The sequence below is a fragment of the Gavialis gangeticus genome, unplaced genomic scaffold (genome assembly GCF_001723915.1).
Source record: "Gavialis gangeticus isolate Ggan-Ray unplaced genomic scaffold, GavGan_comp1, whole genome shotgun sequence".
Classification (NCBI taxonomy): domain Eukaryota; kingdom Metazoa; phylum Chordata; order Crocodylia; family Gavialidae; genus Gavialis; species Gavialis gangeticus.
This window is the reverse complement of record NW_017729014.1, coordinates 18,532,069-18,543,465: the sequence shown is the minus strand read 5'-3', so window position 1 is coordinate 18,543,465 and position 11,397 is coordinate 18,532,069. Positions and strand designations below refer to the sequence as shown.

The 11,397-nt window shown below is 41.4% G+C and overlaps 1 protein-coding gene and 1 long non-coding RNA gene across 6 annotated transcripts in view; one reads left to right on the top strand and one right to left on the bottom strand.

Moving 5' to 3' along the window:
- FHAD1 (forkhead associated phosphopeptide binding domain 1) overlaps positions 1–11,250 on the bottom strand; it is a 57,365-nt gene extending 46,115 nt beyond the window's left edge. For all 5 annotated transcript variants that reach the window (XM_019511882.1, XM_019511881.1, XM_019511884.1 and 2 more), the window contains exons 1-6: positions 11,181–11,250; positions 9,715–9,834; positions 9,040–9,246; positions 4,651–4,924; positions 2,841–2,932; positions 1,637–1,867 (exon numbers count right to left, since the gene is read on the bottom strand). In XM_019511882.1, coding sequence (XP_019367427.1) covers positions 1,637–1,867; positions 2,841–2,932; positions 4,651–4,924; positions 9,040–9,246; positions 9,715–9,810 — 900 coding nt within the window. In that variant the 5' untranslated portion in view covers positions 9,811–9,834; positions 11,181–11,250. The remainder of the gene's footprint in view (positions 1–1,636; positions 1,868–2,840; positions 2,933–4,650; positions 4,925–9,039; positions 9,247–9,714; positions 9,835–11,180) is intronic.
- The window catches only part of LOC109293783, a 19,729-nt gene continuing 13,277 nt past the window's right edge, over positions 4,946–11,397 (top strand). Inside the window, exons 1-2 of the long non-coding RNA XR_002096400.1 lie at positions 4,946–5,829; positions 5,967–6,115. This is a non-coding gene — a long non-coding RNA (uncharacterized LOC109293783). The remainder of the gene's footprint in view (positions 5,830–5,966; positions 6,116–11,397) is intronic.

The window sequence follows — 11,397 nt, the reverse complement described above, 5'->3', positions numbered from 1 at the left end:
TGTTCACATCGAAAATAAAATGTAAAGAGCAGAGACAATCAATAATCTAGATAGGAAATGTATGGCTTGTACACTGGCAGAAAATTCTAACAAAGTAACCTTCAGAAATATGTGTCGTTTAAAAGCTGTTAATATGTGCAGCTTTTATATAGAAAAGCAGCTAAAAATGCTAAAAAAAAGAAAACGTTCTGTTACGAATAAAGATCAAGCACATTACTTAGCTATGTAGCTCTCCCTATCATGGTCTTAGAGACAATCAAAGGAAGGAAATATACATTTCCCACTGCTGAGATAACTGGTTTTTTGAGCCTAATTCAAAGGGGATTATTAGAAAGTTGGAAGGAGGGAATTCACTGGTTTAGCAGCATTTGTGAGAAGGACAGCTGTATCCGCAACTTGTCCTTGCAACAGAAAAGAAAACCGCAGCCGTGGACAGCTTACAGAAAACAATCACCAATAGATGACACAAATACAAGCCTACTTTGTATCCAGTTTTTAAAGTATTGCTCTTCTCTTGTTCTTTGCATATTTTAAAAGAGATGCTGTATATTTAAAATCCAGTCTATAAAAGTTATTAAAAGGGAATCTCAGATAATACACATGCCTCAGCCATCACACCAATTTGCAGGGTTTCACAGTGATATTCTATAGAATCATAGAAATGAGGTTGGAAGGGACCTCAGCAGGTCCCATCTAGGCCAGCACCCTGCTCAAAGCAGGACCAGCCTCACCTATGTCATCCCAGCCAAGGCTTTGTATAGCCGGGTCTTGAAAGCCTCCAAGGATGGAGGCTCGACTACCTCTCTGGGTGACCTGTTCAAGTGCTTTCCTACCCTCCTAGTGAGAGAGAATTTCCTAATATCCAACCTCAACTTCCCTTGTTGCAACTTGAACCGATTGCTCCTTGTTCTGCCATCTGCCCCCACTGAGAACAGCCCAGCTCCATCCTCTCTGGATCTACCCTGCAAGTATTTGAAGGCTGATGTCAAATCCCGCCTCAGTCTTCTCTTCTGCAGACTAAATCATCTCATTTCCCTCAGCCTGTCCTCACCAGTCACGTGCCTCAGCCCCCAAACTGTTTTTGCTGCCCTCCACTCTCCAATGTGTCCACTTCCTTTCTGTAGTGTGCGTGTGTGTGTGGGGGTGCAAAACTGGACACAATATTCCAGATGTGGCCTCATCAGCGCCGAATAGAGGGGAGAATCACTGCCCTTGATCTGCTGGCCATGCTCCTACTAATGCAACCCAGTATGCCATTAGCCTTCTTCACACCCAGGGTGCACTGTTGGTTCATACTCACCTTATTGTCCACTGCAACCCCCAGTTTTCCTATTTTAAAAAGTGTCTCCTCTATCCTGCATTCATATAAAAGACCCACAGAAATAACTGGGGGAGCTAACCATCTCCTTGTACAACAGAAACAACAGAAGTATCTATTCCTAGAGGGGTGTCCATACACAAAGTAAGCAAACTGAAAGAAAAAAATATACTCTTTGCTCTAATCTTTTGCAGGTCCAGCAGTAAGTTGCTTCTTGCACCTGTGAACGAATATTTCTCATTGCTAAAGCAAACAGGAGAACTTCAGAGCGAAATTTGAATCTTAAAGCAGACAGACATCCCTTGAAGTGTTTAATACCTGCTCTTTCAAGGCTTTAATCTCTTCTGTTTTTGCTCTAATATCTTGCTCAAAGCTGAGTAGTTTCTGAGTAAACTCAGCATCATTCCTAGCAGCCTCCTGAGCCATCTTCTTTGTCATCACTGCAATTTCATCCTGAAGATTTGCTATCACTGTATCTTTATGTTTGGACTCGCTTTCAAGACCCACAAGACGACTGATTTCATTTTCCAGTTTTAGAATTGCTTCATCCTGAGGGCAGATTAAATTAGGACTATTATATACAGCTGAAGATGCAGTGCAGGACATGTTCCAAAAAAGGTTTTGAATTATTTCCACTAGAATTTCCTGTAAATGTTCTGTCTACAAAATACTATGCCTGACCTTTCTAGTACTATACAATATATCGTATTTTTTCTCATACAGCATGCACTCTTCCCCCCCAAAATCAGTCCCCCCAAGACTAGGATGCATGTCTTAAGCAGGGAAGCTGACTTTCGGCCAACGATTGGAAGCACCCTGGTGCAGCAGCTGTAATATCACTGTTCAAGTAGCTGAGGGAGTCAATTGACATAACGGCTCACCGCTCTTCACTCAAGAGGCATTCACAATCATCTCTCCTAAGGCAATTTTGCTATCTGCCAGCTGCTCCTGGTCTCTCCCAATATCACAGCCTCTTTAGCTGTTTAACACAGCCTCTTCAGCTCTTTTCAGAATTACAGAGCCACCCATGGACAACCAGTCTTCAGCAGTAGCTAGGGATTCAGCTTTAAGTTATGCTAGAAAGGGAAGGCGATTCAGCTGAAGTTAGGCTCTGTCCCTGCTCTATGCAAACATGACTCTGGAAAAATCATTTCTTTTCATTCCGTCTTTCAAAAAGGAGGAGTAGCTTATATTTGGGGCTGTGTTTTATGCGAGAAAACATGGTGATATTAAATAACTTTAGTAATAATTGTCAGGTACTCGTATTAGATGCTCTACATATCCTCACTCTGAAATCCGCCAGCTCCAGGACAACTCCTTTCTTTATGTGAGTAGTCCATTTGAACTCAGTTACTGTAGCTTGATGTAAGTGAAGAAAACATCACCACCACCCATTTACACATGCTATTTATATGGCATCTCTGCTTCGTTTACTTAACAACTTGTCCTGACATGTAATATGTTCCTGTTGAGATCAACAGTGCTTCTAATTACCTACCATGCAGTTATGCTTGTGTGTTACCTTTTCCTGAAGAAGTAAATCCACAGTATTTATTCTTGAGAATGGAACTCCAGTTGCTCCAGAGTGACTGTTTCCTGGTACACTTGTCAAAACTAATAATTAAAAAAGATGAAATTATAATAGGAAGGTTTTTTTGCCTTTACAATAACATAGAGTGAAGCTGTTCCAAGTATGATTAATTCATCTTTATCTATTTAGTTTATCTACAAGCTTTCTAAACTAACAATCATTTCCATATTTTATCCAATTCTTAATTTTATCCAAGCCACCACAAAAAAGAAAACAAAAAATACATTTCAACACATACTAAAACAACACTCATTGACACAAATGCACGGCATCACCAGTGAAGAATAATATAGTTTTTATATGTGAAAATTTGCCAAGCTGAGGAGTAGGTATAATGACTGCAGGTTTTTCTGAATATGCAGCATTATTTAACTATGCATCTCTCCGCTATAATGCAATGACATATGGGGTATGAATAACTATGACTATATTAACTATAACATTGTGATTATGTGCATATGGATCACTTCGGCCCTAATTCTGGTAAACATTTAAGCACAAGTTTCAATCCATCCCTATTCCTGAAAGCACTTACACATGTATTAAGCAAGTCCGATTAACTGCAGTAGAACTTAACTTTAAGTTATGCACATGCTTAAGTGCAGTCTTCAATCACAGCCTTGATGTTGGGCTAACATAATTGCAGCACTTTAGTGTCTGCAACATTTAGGAGCATTTCAATTTGGGGACTTGCCATTTTTCTAATTTTGCATATTACTACATACAAAAAAACCCCCAAGAAAAAGAAAAACCGACATCAGATGTATACAATGCTGTAGTGCAGGGGCCAGCAATCTTTTAGGAGTGGCAGGCCAAATTAGCACAGTTTGCTCCAAAGGTGAGCTGCCATCCCTTTCCCTGCTGTGTTTTTGACCCAGTCAGCACCTTCTCTGCCACTGAATTCATGTTACTGCTGATATCCTAGGTTTGCAGTTCAGATGGAATCGCTTAGTGAGTCAGGTCTAATTTGCGGGCTATTTTGCTGACCCCTGCAACAGTACATTAGAGATACTACAAAATCCCCATTACAGAACAGCACAAAATCTTGCTGGCAGGTTGGTTTATGTTGGCCAACCTTAGTTAAAACTTTAGATTCAGCTTCTTCAGTTGTAGTTGGGATTACAACTCCAGAAACCTGCTTTGGCTATGACTGTGACACTGTCTTGTTCCAAGGACAAAGGAAATCTATGCAAGGTATGACTCCATATGTAACTTTCTTGAAGTGAAAAGAACTGATAACCACAGATCAAAATGGGGTGGGAGGTAGTGGAAGGTTATTCCAACCAACAGATTATAGTTGTTGAGTGAATCACCAAAGAAAAATACAGCATGTAGTATAACTGTGCAAATTCCACCCTCACATACAAAAGCCAGAGATAATTTCATGCCAGGTAGTTGAGGCAATGAATATTTCTCATTGCTAAAGCAAACAGCAGAACTGTACTATGGACCTATTCCAATACCCACCGGAGACAATGCCAAGTCTTCTGCTGACTTCAGAGGACACTAGGTCAGGTCTGCACGCTTAATTCACCTATCATTTATTAATATAAATCGACACATCTCCACTAAGGTTAGTAGAATTATATCCCCGAGAAACTGGTTTGAGAGAAGAATTGGTCCCAGTCCCAGATTCTATTTCAATTCTATTACCGCCAGACATAAAAGAAAAATATATCACTGACAAGCCTTTGTCAGTTTTACTGTCGTATAGAAGAGCTAACGAAAGCACAAGAAATACCTTGTCTGGCTGCTGGAGGCCTATTGAATGCATCTGGAGGGCAAGAAGATGTCATCATTCTGCCCCGAGCACTTACAGGCCGTTTTCTGACAGGTGGACAGGGTGCAGTGCCATTTGCTCCGGGCACCCAACTGTTGTGAACACCAGCTGATTGCTGAGACTGGAGAAAAGGAAGCTGAGAAGGACTGGTTGAAGGGGTATAAAGTTTTGTCTCCGCAACGAACTGTAGTTGCCCAGACCATGCTGTGCGACGTTTCAGTGATGGATAGGACATCTACACGGGGTAAGAGAATGCAATATTATACAGAGAGTGAAATAAAATACTTAAGAAGAATAATTCCAATCAATGTATTTTATGTTGCAATTTTCAACTTTGACGTTTGGTTTTCATCATGCTGCACCCACTCCTCGTGGCTTCACCAAGTTGTTCTACAGCCTTGTCCAGTGTTAGCTAACCTAAATCATTGGGTCCGTCTGCCAAATTTGTCAGATCTTTGTTCAGCTAATACATAGCAGCTTTATCCAGAGTGCATGACCCATGAATCTCTCTCAGCAGTCACCCACGCTTCCAAGCAAAGGTTAATTTTACTCATCCAAACCGTGCATGAATATTTAGAATAAATACAGATGTTCCTCAGGCATTCAGACATAAACTGGTACCTTATACCATAGTGGAAACCAAACTCTAATTAACAGGGCAATCCACATGCTTAAAGTTAGGCATGTTTTGAAGTACTTGGCTGAATTAGGTCATGGCTTCCTTAATACATTTTGTGCAAGACTTTGCCATGGGCTTCATCAAAATACATACTAGTTTTCCTTTAGTTTTCACATTATTGAAAAGATTCAAGAATTCTAGCTGATTACAAAGACATGCGTTTCTTTTGTTTCAACAGGGCTGGGTTGTATCAGTCACTTCAAGGTTAAGGATCCTTCTAGGGAATCTTCTGAAGCAAAGCTGCCTACAGGAGACGTGACTTGAGATCAGATGTATCCAGCCTGAGAGCCCTTCATTTCAAATAAATGACACAGGTTAGAGGTAAGCAATCCTTAAGAATGATGGACAATCAAATCCAAGACTAAAAAGAGGCCTATGGTGCAGTGAGTGTGGTTGAAATACAATGAAAACAGCCCATGTGGTTTTGGCAGTATTCTTCCTACCGTATATCCGATTTCTAGGTCAGTATTAAACCAGAACCCACCCCTAATCCTGAGCCATCGATGTAGCTCATTTCTAGAAATGGAGGGATGTATAGCAAAGGAACAGCTGCACTCGCAATTAGTAACCATGTTGTTCAAAACATCTCTTGCTACAGGAAACCACCCAGAATTTTGCAGGGGAGAAGTATGGGGCTTTTACTCGCTGCATGGCCCATGAAATCAAGTGTTGCCATCAACACACCTCTCTCCACAGAAAGGGCAGACCATGCATCTCTTCTAGAAGTCACCCAAGTTTGTAGCAAAGGTTAGTACTGCTCCCTGTACTTTAGTATTCCTTCTATTATTATGCATTAACATTATGCTTCTTGGGCAAAGAACCGCTCTGCATGACACGACTGTACTGATTTTCCAAAAAAGGAAAAGGACTAGGTTGAAAGAATCTCTTGGCTGTGGAGTAGCTGCAGCTGGAAAAAGATACGCGCTTGGTGAATCAAACAATATTTTGTCTATTTTATTCTTTTAAATCTGTTTATCACTAAGAGTTTGCTTATCAGCTCCTCAGAGTTTAGCTTTTGCTTTCAGTTGTTGTGGAAAATAAATACCAAAAATTCTCTCGGAAGTAAGGAAATGACATAGCACAAAATGCTGAACTGTATATTTGCCCTCTTCTCAGTCTTCTTTAAATAGTCAACAGTGGAGAAAAAGGACAAGGTTCGTCCTTGAAATGCTTTACACAACACACACACATCCTAGGATATAAACAGAATACATTAAAACATTTTAAATTGACAAATACGTTTTGAAGCAAACTGTATGAAAATATTCTGGCCAATAAGAACAGTTCAGGGTTTAGTATTTTTCTTGCATGAGTTTATAACATCACACATACCTAATGCAGCAATATGAATTCAGCTCCCTGCTCTGCGTAGGTGTTTGTGATGCTCAGGTGTTACCAGGTGAAAAACGAAAAGGCTCTGAGTTTACTTTTCAAATGCATTTGTAATTTCAAGATGCTACATTTGTTCTGGTTGGGATGCTGCAATTCAACATCTTTGCCAGTTTTAATATTTGAAAAGATGTGATTAACCTTTACAATTATGGCAAAAAAGAGGTAATGGTCTAGATCGGCGGTTCTCAACCGTTTTGGACTTCAGGCACCCCTCGCTGGACTTCAATTTTAGTGAATTGAGTGGCACCCTATTCTGAAAACTCGTTTCTATATTACCGTGCTTACCTCCTTGTAGAGGAACCAGGGAATGGGGGTGGGCGATTGGCCAGGCAGGAACAAGCCTGAGCCGGTGCTTATCTGTACCTTGTGGCACCCTTCAAAGGACCTGGCAGGAGCCCAGGGTACCACAGGCTCTGGTTGAGAATCACTGTATTCAATATGCCCAGCATTAGCCTGAGTGATAGAGGCTATGGGCCCATTAACCCACTTCTGTTAACTTCTGTACTTCGACAGTATTTCTATCTTTGCAGTTTGGGAATAGCAATGTATTGTAATACTATAGTTGTCCTTATGCATTTCTCCTCAAATAAAGGAGAAAGAAAAGACCTGAATTGACATGATTGTTTTCATCCTTTTCAAAGAAGCTGCATTTCCTTGAAGAATTCAAGATGTAGGGCAATACAAATATTACTGGTTCTCATCAATTCTTTCCAACATAAATGTCCCTGAAAGTTTGGTGACCCTGCCTCACTATACCATGATGGTTTTCCAGCATTATATGTTTTAATGTCATTTTTCCTGTACCTGTGAATACTTTTTTTATACCATGAGCAAGGCTGTCTGCCTTTTGCACAGAGGACGCCGTTCCTTTTGCTGAGGTACACCAATCTCCTGCATTGTGCTATGGACATGAGTGATACTGTCGTCAAGTAAAAGAAGTAAAAATGATCCAAGTTCACTTTTGGGTTTGAAAAGGGATAAAGTTCCTTTGTATGAAAAATTTAAAATACAACTGTTTTCTACAAGCAGTTCCTTTTACCCTATAGCTTTTGAAGATGGTGGTAAAAGGGGGGTGGGGGGTCAGTTCTAAAAAAATACTACTTTAAAAAATTGAGACATTTTAAGGTTTTCCAAGGCCTGCTTCTTTTTGCACTCCAGTCAGCATTTTGGGAAGAGAATGCTTCAAGGTTTTAAATCTCCAGATGAAGAGATGAGTTTGTTCAGCAGAGGGAGCTAAAGATTTCTTATTTTCCAGGCCCCACACACAAGAGATCTGTGAGCATTTATTCCTGGCATTTTACAGGGGAGGCTCCTCCAAGCGAAACACAGCTCACCTCAAAACCAGAACCAGCTATACAAACTTGGGGAAAAAAAAGCAGATTTAAAAAAAAGCAGATGTTTAATCTATTATTGGAGTAGGGTGATCACACTAAATTTCTATTCATTAGAAACGCCCTTATATCTAGAATCAGAAGCATAGCCGGACCTAGAAGGCTCTCACCGTCCACCAGTACACTCCTAAAATCCACCCACTGGACTACTAAGAGAGCAAGCAGTACTATCAGAGAAAGGGAACATGGAGCACGCAAAGAAAAGGGCAAAAGAAAGAAGAAAGAATACAAAGTAAGGCAAGCACCAGCTCTTTGTCCTGTATTTGTATAGCACCTGGCACCACGGGGTCCCGAACCTTGACTGAGGCTCATAGACACTACTGCAATGCATAAAAGAAAGAGGAACAATTGTGAAAAAGGAGAAAGGCAACTAGATAAGTTGATAAGGGGAAAAAAAGAACAAGAAATGAAGAAATTACAAGAGTGCAGAACACAAAACAGGAAACTAATAATAGTAAAAGAATGTATCTTACGGTTTTATTTTCTTGGTACATTAACATAAGAAGTCGGGTTTAATAAAAGTAACTCAGTACATACCGAAAGTGCCTTAATTCTGCACTGTCATCTAAAGTCAGTGGGAGAACTGGCTGAGAAAGGGGGACCAAACAGATTCAGGATCTGATCATTTGGTATAGTCATATCTAATATGATCACAGAATTAGTTAACTGTCTTCTTTTGCTTTAATACACATGCAACCAAAACCTCTAGAATTCAGGACTTATTTTTGATCTCGCTTAAGTGTGTGAATCAACAAACAACATTTCTACAGGCTCCGGAGAAAAAATTCCTACCAAGTCTCAGAGCACCAGGACTTCAAATCTGGAGAAAACATTCATAAGCAGCTACCTTAAAAAGGATGAAGCAGCGATCAGTTCATTGGACATTACCTGGGGAGCGTTTTCTATCGCTAGCTCATAGGACGTTCCTCCTGAACCAAAGCGCAGAATATCTCCTGGACCCACTCTCACTGCTGCGTTCTGTATTTGGCAATCATTAACAAATGTACCGTGAAGAGAGTTGAAATCTCGAAGAACAAGACTGTTTTCTGAATCATTGAATTCAATGACTGCGTGGTGCTCTTCCACACCTGCAGACTGAAACCAAAATTAGGTGAAAAAAAGAGTTTCAACAATTTCATTGGCAGTATGAAAAAGTGGCCAGAAATATGGATCAGAATAATCAGAGTTTTAGTGAGTTCAAGTCCAGCTACTCTTGAATTAAAATCTCGTTGGCCTCAGAGGAAGTCACCCACGTCAGCTGATCATTCACGTGTGCAAAATGCGGTGTGTTCTTTTTCTGTTTTATTTAGTATATTTTGGCAAGCTTATTCTTGTGCTTTTTTCCTCATTTTTATTTTGGACTGAATTTGACCAAAACATACAAGCCAGTAGCAATAAAAATGAATGACTGGTACATCTGTTGCATACACGAAAGCGTGCTAACTATGAAGTAACAGATGAAGAACTTTCCCCTGCTTGGTGTAATTGCTTTCTGTGGCATGTCAGTTCAGACCTAATACAGTGCGCCCTCATCAAGATTTATAATGAATTTTATGCACGTACCTTCAAAACAATGTCTGAATTTTCATGTCTTCCTATAGTCGTTCCTTTTGATTTCAGCATAAAAACACCATCTGGACTTTTTAAAAAGGCTCTCATTGTCTCTCCTTTTTATCTGTAAGGCTTCAGTTTTAAAAACTCATTAAGTGAGGATTACTTGGAACACTGTTACAATTACTTATGTCAAAACACCTTGAATGGCTCTAATGAACAGTATCAACTAACACAGAAAACAACCTCATCATTTATTTAAAGGGATTAAAATAACCACTGCATTGTCGAAAAGGCATTTCGTGACAGCCTAACAGAAGTTGGCATCTGTCTTTCGCTAACATTCAAATCTAACCCTATTACTGAATTACTTTTAGCTATTTCATTTAGTCGCCTGCCTTTCATATTGGTTCATTCTATCCCAATAATACGGGTAGGCTGGCCAAGTACCCTTTCTTGTTTGCTACCTAGCATAACATTGCAATATTTGCATGTCAGGCACTCAGTGAAAATGTTTAGAAACCACCAAACAAGCGTTTCAAACGATCTCTGAAGAACGCCATTAAAAGGCGCGGGTGTCCTCTGTTGCAAATGTGTTTGTCCCATTTGCAGCCTAGCCTAGAAAACGGCGTCGCTTTGAGACGTCGAACCTTCCTGGCCGAGTAGAAACGTACCTATAGCTGGCAGAATCGGTCTTCTATGTAGCTGGCATCGTATAAACGACGCTGACTTTCAACAGTCAGATCAGCTGATAAATCCTAATTCGGTGTCTGACCTTCGGCTCTTACCCCGGAAGTGGTTTCCACACAAGGCTCACATTCTTGTTTTACATTTATTTTGGAAATCTCTCACGGTTCAGTTGCAGCACGCTGCCAATATTTTAACCAAGGGCTCTTACAAACATCTGCCTGCGCCGCCTATGACAAATCGCATGTCCAAAAGCACTGCAGAAACTATGTATTTATGTATCTATTTATTTATTTTGGGGCTGTGGGGATAAAAATACCATAACGGAGGCCAAGAAGGAATAACTATTGTGGGGTGGAAAAAAGAAGCAGCTACACTTCACTGGAAACACAGGCAGCATGGTGCTTAAAAACGTTGCTGGTGCAACAGGTTGGCTTGTTTCAGTTGAAGAAGGGCGTGAAAAAAAATTAAAGCACCGACTGTGCGACTCGCATGCATTGGTGTGGTCACAGACCCACTGCTGGAAAGAGGTGATTGGGGAGCTTATAGGCTCTCTTGTCGCATATGAAGCTGCAGGGAAGCGGGAAGGAAACTCCGGACAAAGAAACCAAGTGCATGGTCCATAGGAGAAGAGGGCGACTTGTGCAGGCCACAGTGGCAGCCCCTCCGGGCGGCCTGCTATGGATGCCATGAGCTACATGGCAGTGCCAAGGGGCCTGATTTAATTTTCTCACGGTGCTGGGGCTTCGCAAGGAGCGGGGGCAGCAGGGAACGCTTTGCCTGCACTTACCCCCTCGCTCCTTCCAGCTGGCACCGGGCGGCGGGACAGCCGTGGCCCTGCAGCATCGCCTGCGCGCAGGACAAGGGGACGCGGCCCGGGCAGCGCGTCCACCTGTCCAGAAGCGAGCCCCGGGCACCCACAGCCCTGCGGAGCTGGCCCCGCGCTGGCGCTTTCTGAAGACGACGCGCAAGGTGCGGGCCTGCGCTGCCTGGAGTCCTGCGGGGACG